The 21,212-nt window shown below is 49.9% G+C and overlaps 3 protein-coding genes across 5 annotated transcripts in view; all 3 read right to left on the bottom strand.

The window, feature by feature from the left end:
* LOC120682685 (phosphoglycerate mutase-like protein) overlaps positions 1–4,245 on the bottom strand; it is a 35,239-nt gene extending 30,994 nt beyond the window's left edge. Inside the window, exon 1 of the mRNA XM_039964666.1 lies at positions 4,158–4,245. Coding sequence (XP_039820600.1) covers positions 4,158–4,244 — 87 coding nt within the window. The 5' untranslated portion in view covers position 4,245. The remainder of the gene's footprint in view (positions 1–4,157) is intronic.
* Positions 4,246–4,705: 460 nt separating this feature from the next.
* On the bottom strand, positions 4,706–8,647 carry LOC120683413 (phosphoglycerate mutase-like protein 1). Of its 2 annotated transcripts, XM_039965491.1 has the most exons (10): positions 8,488–8,647; positions 8,067–8,138; positions 7,857–7,964; positions 7,262–7,341; positions 6,331–6,493; positions 6,063–6,137; positions 5,883–5,971; positions 5,467–5,586; positions 5,115–5,159; positions 4,706–5,019 (listed from the first exon to the last, which is right to left on the bottom strand). In XM_039965491.1, the coding sequence occupies exons 2-10, from the start codon at positions 8,124–8,126 to the stop codon at positions 4,890–4,892; spliced, it is 870 nt and encodes a 289-aa protein (XP_039821425.1). In that variant the 5' UTR covers positions 8,127–8,138; positions 8,488–8,647; the 3' UTR covers positions 4,706–4,889. The 2 variants fall into 2 exon arrangements, with proteins under 2 accessions (XP_039821425.1, XP_039821426.1); XM_039965492.1 differs by lacking the exon at positions 8,067–8,138 and having other exon boundaries at positions 8,488–8,645.
* A 2,300-nt stretch (positions 8,648–10,947) lies between these two features.
* Positions 10,948–20,240, bottom strand: LOC120682735 (phosphoglycerate mutase-like protein 1). 2 transcript variants are annotated; one of them, XM_039964735.1, is made up of 10 exons: positions 20,048–20,240; positions 19,624–19,685; positions 19,410–19,517; positions 14,096–14,175; positions 13,070–13,232; positions 12,797–12,871; positions 12,604–12,692; positions 11,923–12,042; positions 11,598–11,642; positions 10,948–11,482 (listed from the first exon to the last, which is right to left on the bottom strand). In XM_039964735.1, the coding sequence occupies exons 2-10, from the start codon at positions 19,681–19,683 to the stop codon at positions 11,368–11,370; spliced, it is 855 nt and encodes a 284-aa protein (XP_039820669.1). In that variant the 5' UTR covers positions 19,684–19,685; positions 20,048–20,240; the 3' UTR covers positions 10,948–11,367. The 2 variants fall into 2 exon arrangements, with proteins under 2 accessions (XP_039820669.1, XP_039820670.1); XM_039964736.1 differs by having other exon boundaries at positions 11,566–11,642; positions 20,048–20,233.
* Between the last annotated feature and the right edge of the window lie 972 nt (positions 20,241–21,212).

Below are 21,212 nucleotides of genomic sequence, written 5' to 3'. Positions count from 1 at the left end.
CGAGCTCCGTCTCGGCAACAGCCTGCTGGCTGGCGGTCTCCTGCAGCTCCTGGCGCCATTGATGCAGGGACTCGGAGATTTTGTCGAGCTCCTGCTTGCGGACCTCGAGTCCCTGGCTGCGAGACTCGAGCTCAGATCGCTGGGCTGCAAGGCTGGCCTCCTCCTTGGCAATAGCCTCCTCCCGCAGTGCCAGGGCTTTCTCCAGTCGAACACCTTCCAGAGCCCTTTCCTGTAGGACTCAAGGTCGGCCTCAAGCTCGGACCAGGCGGCGGCAGCACGGGAGGCCTCGGCCTTTATGCGCTCCTCCAGGCGGATGTGCCAGTCGCCGAGGTGCTGACGCTCGCTCTCTAGAGCTGCCCACTCCCACTGGAATGCTGCCTTGGTGGTAGAAGTCGCATCTTCTATCGTCCGCCGGACCCGGACCAGCACCCGGGGGAGGGGAACCGCATCCTCCTCTAGGGGACCCTGCAAGAGCCCCCTACCAGAGACCACCTCCAGCTCTTCCTCTGCTGCAGGTTGGGAGCTGGGGGTGGGGACATCTGGCACAGATGACGGGCCCACGGGTGCCAAGGTGCTTGCCGCTGCTGCATCCGCTGCCTCTGTGCTCGCCGTCACCAAGCCCGGTGTCGGCGTGTCTGCCATCGTAGCCGGGGCCTCGGGGGCCACCGCATTGGGCATTGCTGCGCCTGGCACTGGCGCATCTGCCGCCGCCGCGTTGGGCGCCATCGGGTTAGCGGAGGTCGCCGCACCCAAGGTTCCCACATCCGCCGTCGCTTCCGCCATTGCCGCCGAAGCACCGGTCGCCTGGACCCCCGCTAACGAGCCAGTGGCAGCGGAAGAGCTGCCTGGGCGAGTGGCCCTGGCAAACGAAGAGAAGAAACTCTTCTGCAAAAAGCAAAGCACTAGGAATAAGGGGAGTGAACGGAAGAACACTTACCCCGAAGCACCGGGTCTCCAGCGTCCACAGAGGCTGGGCGACCATTGCTGCCGTGGTGGTGGCGGAGGCGCACCTCATGGCTGCTGCTGCTACCCTGGTGGTGGCGGTGGTGGTGGAGGCTGCTGCTGCCCTGGTGGTAGCGATGGTGGTGGAGGCTGCTGCTGCTGCTGCCGGGGAGAGGCACCTCCCGGCGGTGGTGGTGGTGGCGTGGCTACTCTAGGGGTCCCGTGTGAGCCGGGGGCCCGGGAGCTACCCTGGCCCGTGTCCTCAGCAGCCCTCTGACGCTTTGTAGCGGGCTCCTCAGCGGCCCTGTCGCTACGTTGCAACCTGCGCCGGCTCGCCTCCTCCGGCGATGCGCCGGAGCTGCTTCGGGCCTAGCTGGGACCGCTCGCGGCGGAACTACCAGCCACGGCCTGCTTGCCCTTGGCAGAAGGGCCTGACCCTGCGGCGCTTGGCACGGCTTATTCCTCGAACGCACCGGGGATCTGGATCCCACGGTCCGGGTCGCCCCTAGTTTGGCGCGCTGCTAGCCCACTGTCGTCGAGGGTCGGCAGAGTGGCCAGCACCGCAGCCCTCAGGCTCGAGTCCTTGCAGAGGGGAACGACTCCCTGAGGGAGGATCAAGTGCTCCGGGACAAAGATCTCCCCCGTCACCGCCCGCACCACGACCTCCAGGCCTTCCTGGGTCAGATCGCTGCCCTCCCCGCGGTGGGTCCTACTGCAGTCTTGGAGTCCGGTGAAGCTTCACGCAGGATGCGGCCGCTGCTACAGAGGGGCGATCCGGTGGTTCAGGAAGTCCCCGAGCACGTGCAGCGAGGTGAGGCTGCTCTCCGCCAGCATCCTGATCTTGCTCAGCACGGGGTCAAACTCCGACGGCAGGGACGGCTTGGCCCTCCAGGACTGGCGGTCGGAGGCGGGTCCCTCGGTCGGCATGACGAGGCGCTCGTTGGCTTCGGTGGTGGCGATCACCCACTCCTTGCGCCAATCCTCCCACTTCCCGCCAGTAAGCCCGGGGATGTAGGGCGTCTGCAGATCGTTCCTCGTCTGGAAGTAGTACGCCCCCACTTCATCCTTGCTCTTCCCGGACTTCACCAGGACGAAGAAGTGGCGGAAGAGAATGACGCAGGGCCACACCCCCATGAACATCTCGCATAGGTGGACGAAGATTGACGTCATGAGGATTTAGTGGGGCGTCTGATGCTGGAACTGGAGACCGAAATCCTCCAGCAGCAGCAGGAAGAACGAAGAAATCGGCAGCCCCACGCCGGTGGAAATATGCGAAATAAACAGCACAAATTCCCCGGCGCGCAGATCGCCGAGGGGAACCGAGCCTGCTCGAATTCCCCAGGCGGTCTCCTGTAGACTCCACCCGAGCAGGCAGCGCACCACGTTCAGTTCCACCTCGGTTTGGAAACGACGGGGACGAACGAGGGACGCCATCTTGCTATGGAGGCGAGGAACAATCTGCGCAGAAGAGCAAGGGGCGAGGAGGCTCGAAGGCAAAGGAGTGCAAAGGTTTGGAAGGAAGAAGGCGAATGCGGAAAAGTAACCGCGGTATGCGGTTCGACCCTTTATGAAGCCTGATCCATCCGGCGTGCCCCGGAACCGTCACTGGAAGCCAAGCGACGCTCACGCCTTGTGTTAGCCACCCGGTCCATGACAAGGGGGCCCATGCCCGCCTATCAGGAGAGGCGGGTAACAAACGAAGGTGTGAAAAGGCGGGATTCGAACCGTCGCGCGTGCGCGGAATGAGGCAGAAGCCGAACCGACGTGCCTGTACGAGCGCTGACAGGGTCAGACCTTTCGGAAACCGCGCTGGCGGAAAAGAATTCCTTTTACCCCGGCGGCAGTACTACCGAGCGACGTACGCGTGACTAGGCGCTCCACTGTGCGTGGGGGCCTTGAGTCAGTGAGACGTTGCGTCGTGATGGGCCAGTAGGGAACCAGATGGATGGTCAAAGCCGGACAAGACTCCTGCAGCACGCACAGTCTAATGCTGAAGGCTTCAAGTTATGCAGAGCAAGATCACAGTAGTGGCCCCACCTGTGGTTTCGTAGCCTTTCTCGAGATGGGCCCGGGGGGCACTGTCGGTACCCTGTAGCAAGGATATCCACTTCTACTGCAGCAAGGCAAGACTCGCGTAGTCATCCATAACTACGCCCTAAGCGGCGGAGCAGCCGGGCCCCAGGGGTCCGGCTCTTACCTCACCGGGCCAACGGCCCCGGACCCATGCTCCGCTCTGGGAACGGGTCTGGTGACGCCACGTGTCCCTGAGGAGGGGAAGCTCCGCGCCAACAGCCGAGGGCTCGGACCCCCCATATGGGTCCGGGACCTTCCCGCGTCCGTCCGGACCTCCCACGCGCGTAAAACCAATATATCGCCGGGGGCGGGGTCCGGGGGCACCACGTGTCCCGCAGGAGCAGGCGTGGGCGCGAGTCTTCCGCTGAAAGACTCGCCCACCCACCGCATTCAATGCGGGTGGTTGAGGCGTGCTCTGCCGCCGCGGCACGCGGGGCAGCTTTTGTCAGGCCTCACTGTAGACCGCATATTACCGAGGTACACAGTGCAGCCGCATGCGCCGCATCCGCGCAGAGCCCGTCTGCCGCATTAAATGGATACGACGGCACGACACCCTTTCATCATACCGCCTACGCCGCAAGCTACACGACCCGTTCAGCTACGCGGCAGGCTACGGCAAGCTGCGCCGTAAGCTACGCCCTGGCGCCGTTTCGACAAGACAGGGCATGGCTATGCCGGACGGAAGATTCCCACGGGTAAAGCAAGGAAATCCCGGAATAAGATCTTTCCCAGGCGTAGCACTATAATAGCGCTAGGCCATTCGTATTAAATACAGCATCGTTGAGCCCACCTGTTGGGGACTCAATGGCCATGTACGCGCCTCCCTTGAGATATAAAAGGGAGGCGCTCGCTGCACACTCTAGACAGACTCGACACTCTCTAAGGCCAAGAAAAGCCAAACACAACACAAGTTCGGATTCACTCCGAACAATCCCGCTCTCAACCTCTTGAGAGCACAAGCAATACAACACACAGTGGACGTAGGGTATTATGCTCCGGCGGCCCGAACCACTCAAAACCTACTGTGTTCATCGTGTTCTTGCATCTAGATTGAGCTAATCCTAGCTACCCCGAGTACTCACCCTCTAGATTTAGGCGGGTGCACTACGCCATCCGGCTGTGGGTTTGCACACCACGACAACCAGGTGTATGGTCTTGCAGCGGTGCAGAGGGTACATAGCAGTGCCGGCGCTGGACTTCATTCCTGACGACGATACAGGTGAAGGCATGGAAGCGTTAGGCAGAGAAGACATGGCGTTTTTGGAGGGAGACGTGGAGCTTTGCTTTGCTTTCTTGTCAATTCAGTCCTCGATCGTAGCAGACTAGGAGTAGCGAACGATGAGAGTGATGACTGATTCAGCAAACGGAGGAGAGTAATAGATTTGTCAATGGTCTGATCTGATTTGACGAAGCAGATCATGGACGGCCTCCTCAAGTCAAAAGCAGCGCCTGGGTAACCGTTAACTCCATCTCCTCCATGTGTACCCGCACCGCCCCACTGCCCCAGTTGACTTCTGAAGGTCCAGTAGGAGCGAGTGACGAGGGAACTGATCAGGTCCACAAACCTGTTTGCATCTAATCTAATCTATACAGAAGCTTCACAGCAACAGGGAGGGACAGTAAGCAGCGTATTTAGTCTGGCTTCTTTAACATTACTCTCAATTATATCGATCCTCTTGAAAGAAAAGTATAAAAAAAATCTCATCACCAGAAGTGAAAAGAACATTTCATTTCAGTGAACTTCAGAGGAAACATACGTAATAACAAATGGTCAGTCCAATATGCAGGTTTAGCTTCCACTGAATGCAACTAGGGAGGTGTCAAGATGGGTTCACAAAAGAATCAAGGAATCAGGGTAAAACACGAAACGAGCCTCAGACAGGCTCAGTTCTCTCTTGAGCTTCCTCCTCAAGTTGCTTCTTGTCAGCGACATCGCTAGGCAGATCAACACCATCTGGGATCTTGCCAGGGTAGTTGTAACTGGGGGAATCTGATCCAAGCATGCTGCATCACCGGAAATTTCATTACGATTCTTACAAAGTGTTTTTCTTTTTTGTGATTCTAAGTTGCAAGGAAACACACAAGGGTATAGAACTAACCTCCTATCAACCAGCACCAACGACCGGAGCTCACAATTTGCAAAGCTTCATAAAACCAATTGAAAGTCAGCAACTCATTCTCCTGATGGAGTTTAACGTGGTTTACATATTTTACTGTTTTGTGCAAGGACAATATGGCAGAGAGATTAAGAGTGAGTGAGAGGAAACAGAAAGGGAATTCATAATGCTTATCCTCTTGCACATATTATCATGTAACGTTGGGCAAGAGTTGTGAATGTAATAATATGATGTCAGTAGTTCATCTGCAATAAGTTTGAGAATGTTTCTGTGTTGATAATTCATTAATTGACAGCTACACGGAGGAAAAATAAAAATGTCAAAAGAAACTTACTACTTGCTCACTTCATGCCTTACAGTAGGATGACACTCTTTGCTGTCCATACGTAAGGTATGCCACAACAAACCACTATGGGTGACAATGGCTATCTCTTTCTCTTCTCTTGTCCATAACCTGCAGGTATGCAATATCTTCAAAACAATGTAGACGAATCGAAGTGGTTTATACTCAATTCTATAACAAAATCAAAGGACGAACAAAGAAGTCAGATATTTGCCAGGAAATCGTTAATTTGGTTTGTGTCAAGACATATGACAAAGATGTTGAGCATGCAATTATCCACTACCACTTTAAGGAACAAGTTTCTTTAATGATATAGGCAGCCCGAATATAGGCCATACCAGGCGGCCAAAGTGTTTCAAGATCATATACGCAGAGAAAAGAGATGGATTGATCTCAGAAAAAAATACCAGTCGATAAACTTCCTGCCCCTCTCCCCTAGTGACTCAAAGGTTTCTCTGACATCCGGTACCCAAAGAACATCTTCATCATTCTCTATCTGTAAAGAAAGTGCGTGCACATATCTTATGTTACACTGATGGAAAGTAACAGGTGCAAAATGGCTAACAAATACAATACAAGATACTTGCCAGTGAAAAGTCAATGGCAGGAAACAGAGTACGATACTCTGTGATGCTCCTCCTCTTGTCACAAGGATTGGCACCCTGCATTATAAAAAACAAGAAAAAATGGAAACATGAAGAAGGTATCATGGGAACAGCCAAAGTAGTCTTTTTAGTTAACAACAACCGATATAAATGAGGGATTATATAACCATTATTTTGCAAGATGTATATAACAAAAAATCTTGATCAAATGATTGTTCATGTTTTACATGTGTCCTTATAGGAAAAGTACCAAGCGCTCCCTGCAGGTCTCGACAGCAAGAAATGGTGGGCAGTTCAAATTTGAGATTGCCGGACGTCCACTGTCTGCAGCATTTTCCACCATTAGTGGAGGTGCACTTATTCCATTAGTATAATTCTCACCACCAAAAACACCCACTGCAGTCTGCATAGTCCTGCAAGATTATCTCAGGATTAAAGAGTGTGGTTCATTCTATAAATTACATACCACTGAAATTTACTTTGCCTCAGCACTGGAGTTCTGATAAAAATCTAGACTGACAGCTGGTTGAGCAACTATTGAGAAGAAAAGGCATGATAAGGGTTTAAAGTAAACATGAGGCAATTCTTATCTGTACTGGATCAAAGAAACACGCCTTACACAAATGATTCAGCAACAATACACAGACCTGTTACATGAATGGTCCATGTACATATTTTATCATTGTGCACAAATGTCTTCATATTATGTTCATCATTTCCATTAACAAAAGTACACAAAACAAAAAAAAGTGATATTATGATTAAACCATTCCATGGAAGTCAAGCTTGTATACGAGACTGAACATATAAAATTCTTATAATTCTCCACCATGTTTTATAACAAAAAAAAAATGCAGAGTTTTGACTGTAACCCCCAAATATTGAAAGTGGGGTTTAAACCAGGTTTTGGTGCTAATGACTGAATGTGTACAGCTCTACGGTAAAACTGACATACTCACCGTGCAACTACAACTGGCATAGATAGCAGAGAAGCAGTTCAAAAAAAAATGTGGATCTGTTATACCAAGTCTATCTCTTTTAAACAGAGCTGCAATTTATCCTAGTAGCTGTATTTTTCTTAGAAAGAAGAATAGCAATTTCAATGGGGAACAACACCATTTCTCAAAACATAAGGAAGCTAGACGCAGGGCACGAACAAAAAGGTTAATACACATCTGTACCTCAGTAAAGGGGAACAAATAACAAGCTCAATCTTTTCTGCAAGTCCACTTTTTTTCACATGCTCTCGTAGACAGTCGACCTATAATTTCATTTAGTAAATCTTAGTCATGGAATCTGGACCTGAAATGTCATATGGAAACAACTGCCTTTGGTATATCGATAATGAAAAAAAACTACAGGCCCAGAAACTCAACATATGTATTTGCACATCAAAACTTTTGAGTCAAACAGGACGTGAAATGGGCTCACAACCTCCGATTGAACACATGAATTCATATACTTAAGGGCAATCAATTTATCGAGACAAGGGCATTGTTGTTCCATTTTGTGACGAGGGACCATGGTGGTGATTGCAGTCACCTTGATCTGTACATTTTTAGCAAATAAAAATACCACTTTTAACAGAACAGAGCATTTTGTACGCAACTTGATGTGTTTAGACCACCGGAAGCAAAATTTCAGGAAAGAAGCACCAAATATTTAGTAGGCCAAGATGTCTAGATTTTGTTATTGGAACCAATAATCACCCAAATCTAGAGCAGTGATCGCTGATATATTTCTGGGAAAAAAAAGAGAGGAAGAGCAGAAAGTTACCTGGTTCCAGCCCAAAGGAGTGACGCAAGCATCAAAGAACTCTGGTTTCATGTAGGCACTGTGATCCTTGTCGCCTTCGACATTGTGAACACCCTGGGCATGCCTCACCTGAACGATGCATCAAATGGCTACGTGTAAATGTTGTTGGTTTTTAAAAAGAAGTTTTTCCTTTTATCATTTACAGGTCTGGATTTCAGTATTTAAGGGAACCAGGTGTATGGTTTTGCAGCGGTGCAGAGGGTAGATGGCAGTGCCAGCGCTGAGCTCCATTATTCCTGACTCCTGAAGCAATGCACATGATAGATGATCGTCCATGGAGGTTAATAACATTATTAACTGATTCAATAATTGGGTAACGCAATAATATAATGCCCCTTAATTCTCGGGGGGGAGGAAGGACTAGAACATGAAAGGTACATGAATCGAACCCGAGAACAGAGAAAGAGATGGGAAGAAACACGCGGCAGCAAACTGCAGGCAGCTAACAGATGGATGTAGCCTACGCACGCGTGTGTTATCTACTAACAACAAGGAGACGCGAATTCAGAGGCGGGGAACCGAAGAAGAAGAAGAGCATGGTTGCGATCTAGTAGTAAGTTTCTGACGTTGATGGGCGGGCATGCGCGCGTACCTCGGTATGTATTAGCAGCAGGAGGAGGAGGATCGTCGGAGATCTGGTTGCGGCGGCCGTCGATGACCCTCCCTGAGGACGAAGGAGGGAGGAGGATGCGGAGCGGCGGAGGCAGCGAGCTGAGGTGGCGGTAACCGCCCGTGATACGGCGGCGGCTCACAGGTTTACTATTGGGTTGCCTTCCTCTCCTCTAGTGGGGTAGGGACACGGTAAAATGGTAAAATTTGTTTACTCCTCGGTTAGTCGGTTGCTCTGTTGTCCTATTATCGGAAGAAGAAGAGGAGCCACCACGTGGAGTGGAGAGTCTGCAAATGGAAATATGGAATGCTTGCTGGCTGCGACGACATGAGCATGACATGGTGGATGTTGGGAGTTGGGACACGGCACGGCACTACTTCACTTGGTACTTGGGTCGTGTTTGGATGGCCTCTGAAAAAATTTTCATGAAATTTTTTTAGTGCTTTGACTATTAATTAGAAGTATTAAATAAAGTCTAATTACGAAATCACCTCCACAACTATGGTACCGTAGCAGTACTGTAGTTAATGAGGCCTTTGACGTACGATTGGAGGATGATTATGCGTGGTTACTGTAGCATCACTGTAGCCAATCATAATGGAACTTGGCTCATTAGATTCGTCTCGAAAAGTTATACTCATCCGTGAAAAGGTTTCGTAAATAAACTTCGTTTAATACTCCATGCATGCGTTCGTCTTTTTGTGAAAAAATTTTCAAGCTGTCAACCAAACACGGCCTTGGACAGGCTTCTGCATTTTTTTTCTGTACTTTTTAGTTTCTTTTTCCCAAACAAATAAGCATATGCGACACCAATGTAATCAGTTTATAGATTAGTATAAGCCAGCCGCGGTGACGGAGAAAAATACATTTGCGAATTAGAGAAATAAAAAGAAAGTTCAATAAATTCTAGAACAGTAATCTTGCTCGCTTGTACTATTTCCATTCCAAAATATAGGTTGTTTTGATTTTTTTAGGTTCATAATATTTGCTATGCATCTAAATATAACATATGTTTAGATTCATAGCAAAATATATAAATTTAGAAATATCAAAACAACCTACAATTTGAAACGGAGGGAGTTACCATCATTAAATTAACACATGCGAGCACATGCACGCAGGCCATCTCATCACGCGGTCTCATATCTCGATGCATCAGCACCCCTCCCTCAAACCAAAATGTACCAAATTGTCCACTTGAGGATGTGCCCGTACTAAATCACTCAAATAATGAATACACTTGCATTGGGATCACAATTTGTTATCTCCCTCTAGAATAAATTAACATCTTAATGAGGATATATTTTTCTTACCTTAGAAAACGTGACAAAATCAGTACTTCCCTCTATTCGTAAATGTTTGTCACCATTGACTTCTGACTTATATTCTGACGTGTGGCCACTTGTCTTATTCAAAATATCTTTTTCTTCTTCTTCTATTATCAAAGAAATGTACTTCAAGCATGGCTTATATTTTAATAATTTCCCCAAAAACTTGAATAATAATACCAACGGACAAACACCATGCATGATGAGAAACCTAGCTAATGGTGACACATTCAGAAACCGACGAGTAGGAAGCAGGCAGCACCATGGATTGGGATGTGGATCGTTGGAGGCCAAGTTAAAGGGAAAGTAAAGTGTGACAAGGAGGGACAGAGAATAAAACTAAATGGGCTCTTTTTTTTTTGGAACAAAAAAACTAAATGGGCTCCCGCCAAACCCCAAACATATAAAAATGGATACGAAGGCTCCGGTCAGCCAAAATATAATATTCTTATGCTAAACAGCTTAAGGGCAGAAACAGTTAGCCGTTGTTCTAGGTGTTCTAAAGCAAGTGGCAGGTTTATATAATTATATATAAAAGAGTATTCCCTCCGTTCCAAATTATAAGACATTCCAACAATTTTGGAAAATCAAAAATTTTTATGTTTGACCAAATTTATATAATAGAATAATATTATTTATTATATAAACTAAGTACTATTAGATTTTTTTATTAGTTATATTTTTGTAGTACACCAATTTGATATCATAAATCTTTATATTTTTCTCTATAATTTTGATCAAATTTGAAATTGCTTCTACCCTCCAAGATTCTTGGGATATCAAATAATTTGAAACGGAAGGAGTATTAATTAAAGTAACCCTCGTCGTATAAGTTTTGCCGCCGGACAATGTTTCATCCGATGCCACGTGCAAGTTTTGTTCTGATGCGGCAAACAGCTTTATGCCTGCTCCACGCATGTGTTCGAGGAAGCAACTGAAAAATATTGTTTATGTGACGTGTCATATTCAGTTGTTTTGAATCTTTCTGTAGCAGTCAGAACTCTATTTCAAACTCCAGTAGGTTATGGCACGTCATGACTCATGCTAGATCACAAGTAGCATGTTAATCATGCATCTGCCACATTTTTTCCCCACTTTGGTAACCACTGTAGCCTTTTTGTATATAACTGATGTGACAATATAATCAGTGAAAAATATAAACAAGCTATAATCCGAAGCTCCTCCCAAATTTAAGATGAACAAGCCACACACATTTCTACTACCATCTACGAGAGAGCAGGTGTGCAACCCTTGCTTGGGTTTTAACCAAGAACGAAGAACACAAGCAACCAGGAGAATTTTGTCATGTAGCGTAGGTATTATTGCTATGGATTTCAATACCCTGAATTTCAATATGGGCTGCGATAACAAACGTAATACGTAATACATTCGTAATTCATGCTCAATTAACAACCGGCAAGTCCTACCTGTAGATACTGTTTAGCTTGTCTTCTTCAACTGCAGCTTGAATGGGGTCAGAATGAGTTGATAAAAGAATCAAAGCGGCAATGCTCAATATCCTCAGACGGGCTCATCAGTTCTTCTGAACTTCCTCTACATGCTTCTTATCTGCAACGTCACTAGGCAGATCGAGTCCGGCTGGAAGCTTGCCAGGGTAATTGAAACTTGGGGAATCCGACCCAAGCATGCTGTGCCATGGAAAATATAATTACTGTTACAACAAATGCAAAAGGAATTCTTGCAAACCAAGCACCAAACACAACTAGATTACGCTAAGTCCACGACTGAGGTGGCAAAACTGACCTCCTGTCAACCAACACCATCGACCGGAGCTCACAGTTTGCAAAGCTACATAAGACCAATTGAAAGTTAGCAACACGTCCTTCTTGTAAACATAGACATGGTTAAACATTCTGAGCACATGAATCATCACAATGGGGAAGAAAAACAGGGAACTCAAAAGGTTACTCTATGGAAAATATTGTAGCATAAAAAGGAATAAGAGCTTGCGGATACACTAATCTGATGTGTCGTAATATATTGTGTAACTTTGAACAATGTCGCTGGCTTGCTAATGGAGTGGCTGACAATTACCAAGGAAAAAAGAAGTTAATGTCGAAACACTTACTGCTTGCCAACTTCGTCTCTTACGGTTGGATGACACTCCTTGCTGTACGTGCTCAAGGTATGATACAAGAAACCACTATGACTGACAATAGCTATCTCCTTCTCTTCCCTTGTCCATAACCTGCAAGTATGTTCAAAAGATGGGCAAATGAATCCAGGTATACCGACAAGGCAACAAGTCAGCTTATTAACCAAACTACAATGCCTTTATAGGCCCTGGCCCACATGAAACAGGTTCGAGCATCCATGCTTTACAGCCTTTCTAAATAACAAATGCTCAACCCTGTCAGTCTAATGATACATGAAAACAAGCAGAAGCAATAAGTCTACAGTATAGGGGAAGCAAGAGTATATTTACAGCAAGAAGTTCAATTTGGGCATTATGCACTCTGAACTCCTGTAAATTTTGTCAAAATCGCCAGATAAGTGTACACTTGGGAAAAAAAGACATGCTCATTTCAGGCCCTAACTTGAGAGTGAAGATGAACAAAAATGATCCTTCCAAGAAAAAATAATTTGCCTTTTATCTGACCGATACATTTATGACAATAAAGCTAAGCAAGATACTATCAAATCATGCTAAACAGAACAAATTGCTTTGTGATTGTGGCCATATGAGATGGTAGTTTCATGCAAATATAGTCATAGAAAGGCAATTACTGCTCTTAGAAAAGAGCATTACCAGTCAAAGAACTTCATACCCCTCAGCGCGACAGACTCATTTGCTTCTCTAACATCTGGTTCCCAGAGAACATCTTCATCATTCTCTATCTGCAAATAAAGCAAGTACATATACACCATTGGAAGTTTAGAGCACCATCAGGAATGGAGATGTCCATGAAATGTCTCATTAATTAACAATAAGAGATACTTGCCAATGAAAAATCAATAGCAGGAAAGAGAGGCCGGTATTCTGTTATGCTCCTCCTCTTGTCACAGGGATGGACACCCTGATTTACCAAAAATCAAACAGATCATAAAATATTAAGAAAGTGTATTGAAAAATTATAAATACATTACTAGTGTGAAGAAACTATACCAGGAATGGACAAACTAATTTACTAAGTTAACACAAACCACTTTGAACTACAAGATCACAAGAAAAAGATTGTTCATGCTTTTCATGTGTTCTTAAGCAGAGTAAGTACCAAGTGCTCTCTGCAGGTTTCAACTGCAAGAAATGGTGGGCAGTTCAAACTTGAAACCGCCGGACGTCCACTGTGCCCAGCATTTTCAACCATTAGTGGTGGAGCACTTACACCATCAGTATAGTTTTCATCGCCAAAGACCCCCACTGCAGTTTGCATAGTCCTGTGAGATTCAGGTGAAATATAATGAGAAACACTTAGTAACTACCCAACATGCGCAACATAGCATAGTATATTATGCTGCAAAACAGGAGCTCTCATAACAAAATACTCCCTCCATCCCTACATAAGAAATTGAAGTTTCTAAAATGTGTCCTAAATATAAACATTTCTTCAAATTAAATATCAAGTTCTCCCTGCACTGCGCTTGTAGATGAGAAAAGGAGAGTTGGGAGAAGATGAATCTTATTGCTTGATATTCCAGACACATGGCCTTCATTAATATAGGCCGATCCTTGCCCGTCAACCAAGCTCTTCACAAACTCTAGATAAACCGAATCCTTAACAACCAGAAATCCTCCACCGCGAGCAAACAGAACTAACTAACAAGCCAAATTAGGACTCTAACTAATTACCCTGCGTCTTCTTATTCTTCCTAGAGTATGTCTTGCCCCACATAACACGCACATATAATCTTACACGACCTTAGTCATTAGTGCTAGTGCTGCACTGATTAACCCCAAACGAGCCAAGTTGAAATTGCTCTTCTAGGTAAAACCATGTTTCTTTGTGCATTACTGATGCTGATTGTGTGCATCTGTTATTTCACTAAGGAATCAATGATGGGCACAATACATAAAAATCAAAGAGGATACAAACAGATCAAATAAACCTTACAAATACCATGTTCAGTTCAAGAAAAAAATATAAACAACTTGGTCTCTTGTTTTAACCATATCTATTACTTGTCCTAGAAGCTGAGATACAGATAAGACATACCCAAAAGATAGTGATGGTAAAAAGCCTAGCAGTTAGAGGACCCAGAACACTACAAGTACACATAAATATATTAAGACGAGACTATACCTCAGTAAAGGGGAAGTAATAACCAGCTCGATCTTTTTTGCAAGTCCACTTTTCTTCACGTGCTCCCGCAGACTATCAACCTACAGCAATTGCAAATAAATTTAAAAACTCATGAATCTTGAAAATGTCATATGGAAACAATTATGTGAAGGCCCAGAAAGAAACTCAACTAACATACAGAATTAACCATAAAACTTGGAATTTCACATCATAATCAGCTCAGCTCAACAGATCATGAAGCATTACAGATGGCTTTAGGAGTGAGAAAATGATGTTGCATTTTGGTGCAGATTGGGGAAGGGGACATAAACAATATCAGAAGATAGTGTAAACAACATAGGCCCTTAGAAATTCCTTCCAATTGTTCTTGCTTAACCTTCCAATTGTTTGAGTACAAGAATATATATAGGCACTTGGGCCCAAAAACTAGGAAACAAAAAAATCTAACTCAATCCCTAGCCGGCCCTATCTGTTGCCGCCGCTGGCTGTGGACATGGGCGCCGCCTATAGTGCTGGCCCCACATGACATCTCTCCCCCCCCCCCCCCCCCCTTGACGAGCAATTCGTCCTCGAGCTGGAAAGACGGATGGCGCTCGCGGAAACTGTCAAGGTCTTCCCAAGTAGCAGCTGAAGCAGGCTCCCCCTTCCAATGAATGAGAATCTGACGCACACCGCGGGCAAGACGGGCGCGCACGGCGCGTTCCGGCTCCTGCACAGCCACGCCATGGTGAACAGGCGGCAAGGGGCGGGGGAGCGTCCGGCGGAGTGCCCACGAACTTCTTCAGGAGCCCGACATGGAATACATCATGTAGACGGGCGCGGGCTGGAAGAGCGAGGCGGACGGCGACGTTGTTGATGAGCTCGGAGATGCGGTACGGCCCGTAGAACCGAGGCTTCAACTTCCCTTTGGTGACACTGGGTAAGGAAGCCGGCGCACGGTGTCGGAGACGAAGCCAAACCCAGTCGCCGACAGCGTAGGAGACCGCGCGATGGGCCTTGTCATAGTGCGCCTTTTGCACCGCCTGAGCCTGCTCCAAATGGTAGCGCACGTCGGCCAGGAACTCGTCCCGGTCCGCCATGTTCTTGGCCACCGCTGCAACTCGCGTCTCGCTTGATTCGTACGAACGGATGGAGGGAGGATCACGCCCGTAAACCACCTTGAATGGCGTCTCCTGCAGCGAGGTCTGGTAGGCGGTGTTGTAGATGTACTCTGCCCACGGCAACCACCGGAGCCACTGGCGAGGACAATCTCCTGTGAAGCAGCGAAGATACATGATGATGACCCGGTTCGCCGCCTCTGTTTGGCCATCCGACTGCGGATGGAATGCAATGGACATGTGGAGCTTGGTGCCCATCAAGGGCATCAGCTCCCGCCAGAACGCTGACGTGAAGACAGGGTCGCGGTCCGAGACCAGCGACTGTGGAACGCCATGCAAGCGGACGATGTCGGTGAAGAAAGTCTGCGCCACTGATTCCTCCGAGTATGGGTGAGAAAGCGGAATAAAGTGGCAGTACTTACTGAACCGATCGACCACTGTCAGGATCACATATTTGCCCCCGACTCGAGGAAGCGCCTCCACGAAATCCAAGCCCAGGTCGGTCCATACGACCGACGGAACTGGCAGGGGAAGTAGCAAACCCGCCGGATGTAAGTGCTCAGACTTGTAGCGCTGACAAGTCGAACAAGCACGTACGAAGTCCTGGACGACGCGGCGCAGTTTGGGGGAGTGGAAATCCCGCCTGATCCGGTGTAGCGTGCGCTGTACACCCTCATGGCCGTCCTCGTGGACGGCGGCCACCAACTCGGGCAGCAGGGGCGACGTAGAGGCGGCCGGCGTAGGCGATCATGTTGTCGATGACCGTCCAAGGCGCCCCACGCTGGCCCGCACTGATCTCATCACGGAGGGCTAGCAGTGCGGGGTCGACGTCCTGTGCTTGGCGAAGGCAGTCGATGAAGTCGAATCGAAGTCCGGAGATCGCGAGGATCGATCCCTCGTCGGTATCACGGCACGAGAGGGCGTTGGCGACGACGTTCGTGGCGTTCGGCTTGTACACGACGGAGAAATCGAAGCCTAGCAGCTTGCCAACCCAGTGATGCTGCGGGATCATGGCAAGGCGCTGGTCCAGCAGGAACTTCAAGCTATAGTGGTCAATTCGCACCAGGAAGCGGCGTCCCCAAAGGTACGAGCGGCAGTGGCGTATGGCGTGGACGAGGCCGATCAGTTCCCTCTCGTACACCGCCAGGGAACGGTGGCGCGGCGCAACCGGCCGACTGAAGAACGCCACGAGGTGCTTGTCCTGCAGGAGGACGGCGCCAAAGCCGTAGGTGGAGGCGTCGCACTCGACGATGAAGGCTGTGCGAAGTCCGGTAGGCGCAGCACCGGCCCCGTGGTGACCGCCAGCTTGAGGGCGTCGAAGGTCGCGCTGCCTCCTCAGACCAGGAGAACCCCTCTTTGCGCAAGAAAGCCGTGAGGGGCGCCGCGATCGTGCCGTAGTCGCGCACGAACTTGCGGTAATACCCGGCGAGGCCGAGAAAACCGCGGACGGCGCGTCCCAAGCGAGGTTGCGGCCAGTCGCGCACCGCCTGTACCTTGGCCGGATCCATGGCTACGCCGTCGGCGGAGATGATGTGCCCCAGATACTGGATGGAGCTGACGCCGAAAGCGCACTTCGAGCGCTTGACGAAGAGCCGGTGCTGGAGTAGCATGTCGAGGACGGCGCGGAGGTGTCGAGCTGTATATGAGAATATCATCAAAGAAAACCAGCACGAACCGACGGAGGAAGGGGCACAGGACATCATTCATGAGTGCCTGAAAGGTAGCCGGGGCATTGCACAACCCAAACGGCATCACCAGGAACTCGTAGAGGCCGTCGTGTGTGCGGAACACCGTCTTGTCGATGTCGGCCGGATTCATGCGGACCTGATGATACGCCGAGCGCAGGTCAAGCTTGGTGAAGAACCTGGCGCCGTGGAGTTCGTCTAGGAGCTCATCGACCACTGGTATGGGAAAAGCGTTCTTGATGGTGATGGCATTCAAGGCACGGTAGTCCACACAGAAGCGCCACGAGCCGTCGGCCTTCTTGACGAGGACCGGCGAGGAGAACGCGAGCTTGGGAGGAGGACGATGCTGTGGTCGCGGCTGCGCGGGGGAGGCAACGCGTAGGGCTCGGCGAAGACGGCGTCGAAGGCGAGGAGAAGAGCGTCCAGTAGAGCCGCATTGGCGGATGCCGCGAATAGACCGGATGGCGCCGGACCGGCCACCCCGCGCCAGCAGATTTGGCGCCCGTGTCGCCGGAACGTCAGCGTGTGGGCGCGAAAATCCCATAAGATGCGTCCCAACGTCGCCAGCCACTGGGTACCAAGGACGACGTCATACCCAGTGAGGGGGAGGACGAAGAGATCGGTGTGGAAGGACTCCTCGTCGATGGTGAACGGGGCCTGGCGAATGGCGCCCAGGCAGGCGATGCGTTCGCCGTTTGCCACCGTGGCCGCCAAGCCGGAGCGGTGCTGCAGGGGAAGACATGTCCGCCGCGCCACGTCCTCGGCGATGAAGTTGGGCGTGGAGCCCGAGTCGAGGAGCACCACGAGGGATGCCTGGCCCACCCGAAGACGGATCTGCATGGTGTCGGTGCGGCGCAAACCGGCGATGGCGTGGAGGCAGACGTGCGGCGCGGCCTCGCCGGTGACGTCCTCCTCTCCCAGGGTGGAGTCCTCCTCCTCTTCCACAGCGCCTTCAAGCAGGAAGAAGCGCTTGAAAACACGGTTGTGCCCGCGGCCGAACTTCTCGTCGCAGTTGTAGCACAACCCTAGCCGATGGCGCTCCTCCTGTTCCGCCTGGGTGAGGCGCTTGACCGGCCGGCCCTCCACGGTGATCGTGGTCGAGGCTGCTGCAGGGGCCGGTGTTGTTGGCGGCGCTGGCAGGGGAAGTCGCGCGGAGGTCGCCGGAAGGGGGACGCGACCAGGTGCGTGCGACGGAGGCGCCGTGTACTGGTCCCGCAACGCCAGCTTACGAGCGAGGCTCATAGCCGCCGCTAGCGTTTGCGGGTTATGGATCTCGACGTCGAGGCTTAGGGGCGGCTGGAGACCGATGGTGAAGAGCTGGACCCGTTGTGCCTCGTCGAGGTGCCCGGCGCGTGGCAGCAGCGCCTGGAACCGATCTTGGTACTCCCCGACAGAGCCGGTGCGCTTGCACGCCGCCAGTTCACCGAGAGGGTTGGAACGGAGGGGTGGGCCGTAACGGAGGTGCAAGAGCTCCTTGAACCGGCGCCAGGACGGGGTGCCCTCGTCCTGCTGCACTTGGATGTACCACATCTGGGCGCCTTCCTCCAGATTGTAGGAGGCCATCCAGACCTTCTCCTCCATGATCCTCTGCTGATGGAAGTATGATTCACATCGATTGAGGAAGATCAGGGGGTCGGACCTGCCATCATAGCACGGGAAGTCGAGTTTTTGGAACCACGGGGGACGATCCTGATGGTGTTCGCCTGTGGCGAACCGGTTGCCGGAGGAGGAGGACGACGGCTGCTGAGCGTCGCTCAGGCGTTGGATCGCCAGGGAATTGGCCTCCACTGTGGCTTGGAGCGATTTGAGGGTTTCGGCCAGGGCGTCCAGCGTCGTCTGGAGGGCGTTGGCGTCGGCCATGGCGGCGGCGCGGTGCGGGGTGGGTGGGCGGCGCAGAACTGGAGCGGGGCGGTGGTGGTGAAGTCGAGTGGCGTGGCGAGGAAGGCCTGGATCGTGATACCAGGTTGTCATGGGCGTCGAGGGATAGGGTAGGAGGACCCCGGCTACGGAGTTCGTAGCCGCGACCCGTGGTTGGATGCGAGGTTTTGCCCCTCAGCGCCTGATAGAAGAGATTAGGGTTTTGGAATAATTGTTCTTGCTTAACCTTCCAATTGTTTGAGTACAAGAATATATAGGCACTTGGGCCCAAAAACTAGGAAACAAATCAATCTAACTCAATCCCTAGCCGGCCCTATCTGTTGCCGCCGCCGGCTGTGGACGTGGGTGCCGCCTATAGTGCTGGCCCCAGATCTGTCGGTGTAGAAGGTGAAACTAATTGAAAAAATGCGATATTTTTAAAATCGAGGTGGGAAACAAGTAAAGCTTCAAGATATGGGGTACATTCATAGTTTTCAACTTGAACTATCTCCACAGTTAATTCTATTTTTTCATGAATGTGCTCTCTTTTATGTATTGATAGTAAAAGAGATAGCATGCATAATACAACAGAATCGAGAAGAGCATGAGCAGTTACTATTTCAGCAGTTGAGAGTTAACAGACTTATGGTGGAGAACAAATGGGAAGAAACTTACTTGGCTCCAGCCGAGAGGAGTTAGCTGCGCATCAAACAGGTCCTGTGACATGTAGGCATTGAAATCCTTCTCGCCGGCGACATTGTGAATGCCCTGGGCATGCCTGACCTGCAATTTTGCAAGCCGGTAGGGGTCATACTATGCTGGGTTGTCTCTTGCGATTTCTGTTCCGTGCTTGTGATGATTGAGTATGGGGGAAGGAAAAGTAGAGTACCAGGTAAATGGTTTTGCAGCGGTGCAGAGGGTAGAGGGCAGTGCCAGCGATGGGCTCCATTCCTGAGCGTTTATTCAGACAGACAGAGATTGGAATCAGTTGTAGCCAGTGTTGGTATTGGTACAGGACAAGTGAGGCATGGCCCTCCTTTAATCGTCAATACAGATGGGATGAACTGCTGTTCAACTGATTAATGACCACGTGCGGCTCTAAAAAAAATTCGATTCGATCGGATTGGCCCGTACAAGAAGGCGATCGGAAGGAACCGCGGGTTGATCGCCATCCGTAGCGCGACTACTGCATCTGTGGAGGAAGGAGCGGATGGGTAGCGAGATAGAGATCTGCAGATCGCAATGGCGCCGGGGATCCGCTCCGTCCTAAACGACACGCGATGAGAAGAGGGGAGGAGGGACGGACGGCGTACCTGAGGATGCGCAGCGAAGCGGAAGGGGCTTGCCGCGGCGGCCGGGAAGAAGGCCGACCCGGACCCGGACCCTGGCGGAGGAGGCGGCGGCGGCGGCTGGTGCTGGTGGGGAGGATGATTGGGTGTCAGCGGGAGAGGAGGAGAGGATGGTGGCACTGTAGCTCGTAGTGCCGTTTTTTTTTTTTTGAGTTAAAGCTCGTAGTGCCGTAGACCATCGCCATTAGTATTAACTCGTGTCCACTAATTTAATTTACGGATTTGTTTATTTATTCACAACCACAACTTTGTCTCTCTCCACGTGCGGTGGCTGCCCACCCAACCCATAGACAGTCAACAGCACACCACGAATGAAACCAGCGCCTTCCGACTTGCGTCACCACAAATGAATCGGAGTATATCGTACTTACAACTCAGCTGTGGAACGAATATTCCACGGGAATCGTGGAATATGCAGTGTGCAATAATATTGTTGTTTATCTATTTTATCTATCTATTTATTTTGCGTGTCCAATTATAGAATTATATTTATTTTAGAACGGACGGAGTATATATCTGTCCCTCCATAATATAAAGATAAAAAATAATTAAAAAAGTTTCTCAGGATCCACTCCATGGATTCATAAATAGAAGCTGACAGATCCTTTAATTGATGCTTTCCAAGCTAATGAAGAACGGGGCATAGGAAAGTTACGAAAATTTTCAACCAGCAGCTCCAACCGAATATGAAATTTTATTCACCGTATCTCTCACACTAGACCTACCTATTAAGGTCGAAGGAGGTGGAAGAGGGATACACCCATAGAATTTGTGAGCTAGAGTATGTTTATGCCCAAAACTTATTTACTTTTTCACCGCCGCCCGCACGTACCCGCCACGCATACCCTTACCACGCTTCCCCGCCTTGCACTAGCCTAGGCGACAACATGGCACCGGCCGCGGACGCTAATGGCAGCGTCTCCCAGCCCACACACCTGGTGCCGGCGACGGCGGCCTCCGGGACACTCATCATCTCTTGCACATACACCACCTTGGCGAAGTCGAGCCCATCGCAACCGCAACCCCACGCTGCGTTGTCGCCGCGCCCGCGGATCCTGAACAGGAACAGGTGCGCACCGGTCCCGCATACGAGTACGACAATTGCTCCCGATCTCGCGTACGAGTACGA

The sequence above is a fragment of the Panicum virgatum genome, chromosome 7N (genome assembly GCF_016808335.1).
Source record: "Panicum virgatum strain AP13 chromosome 7N, P.virgatum_v5, whole genome shotgun sequence".
In the NCBI taxonomy this organism is placed as follows: Eukaryota; Viridiplantae; Streptophyta; class Magnoliopsida; order Poales; family Poaceae; genus Panicum; species Panicum virgatum.
This window is presented reverse-complemented; position numbering and strand designations above follow the sequence as displayed.

Bases quoted from the DNA above. Each gene is read 5' to 3' on its own strand.
- LOC120683413 (XM_039965491.1), bottom strand. From the start codon at position 8,126: ATGGAGCTCAGCGCTGGCACTGCCATCTACCCTCTGCACCGCTGCAAA. The intron at 7,965-8,066 runs GTTCCCTTAAAT...TGCATCGTTCAG, and splicing joins GCTGCAAAACCATACACCTG to GTGAGGCATGCCCAGGGTGT. The intron at 7,342-7,856 runs GTAACTTTCTGC...ATGAAATTATAG, and splicing joins CTCCTTTGGGCTGGAACCAG to GTCGACTGTCTACGAGAGCA.
- LOC120682735 (XM_039964735.1), bottom strand. From the start codon at position 19,683: ATGGAGCCCATCGCTGGCACTGCCCTCTACCCTCTGCACCGCTGCAAA. The intron at 11,643-11,922 runs GTAAGTGTTTCG...GGTCTTATGTAG, and splicing joins AGAGACGAAGTTGGCAAGCA to CTTTGCAAACTGTGAGCTCC. The intron at 11,483-11,597 runs GTCAGTTTTGCC...TCCATGGCACAG, and splicing joins ATGGTGTTGGTTGACAGGAG to CATGCTTGGGTCGGATTCCC.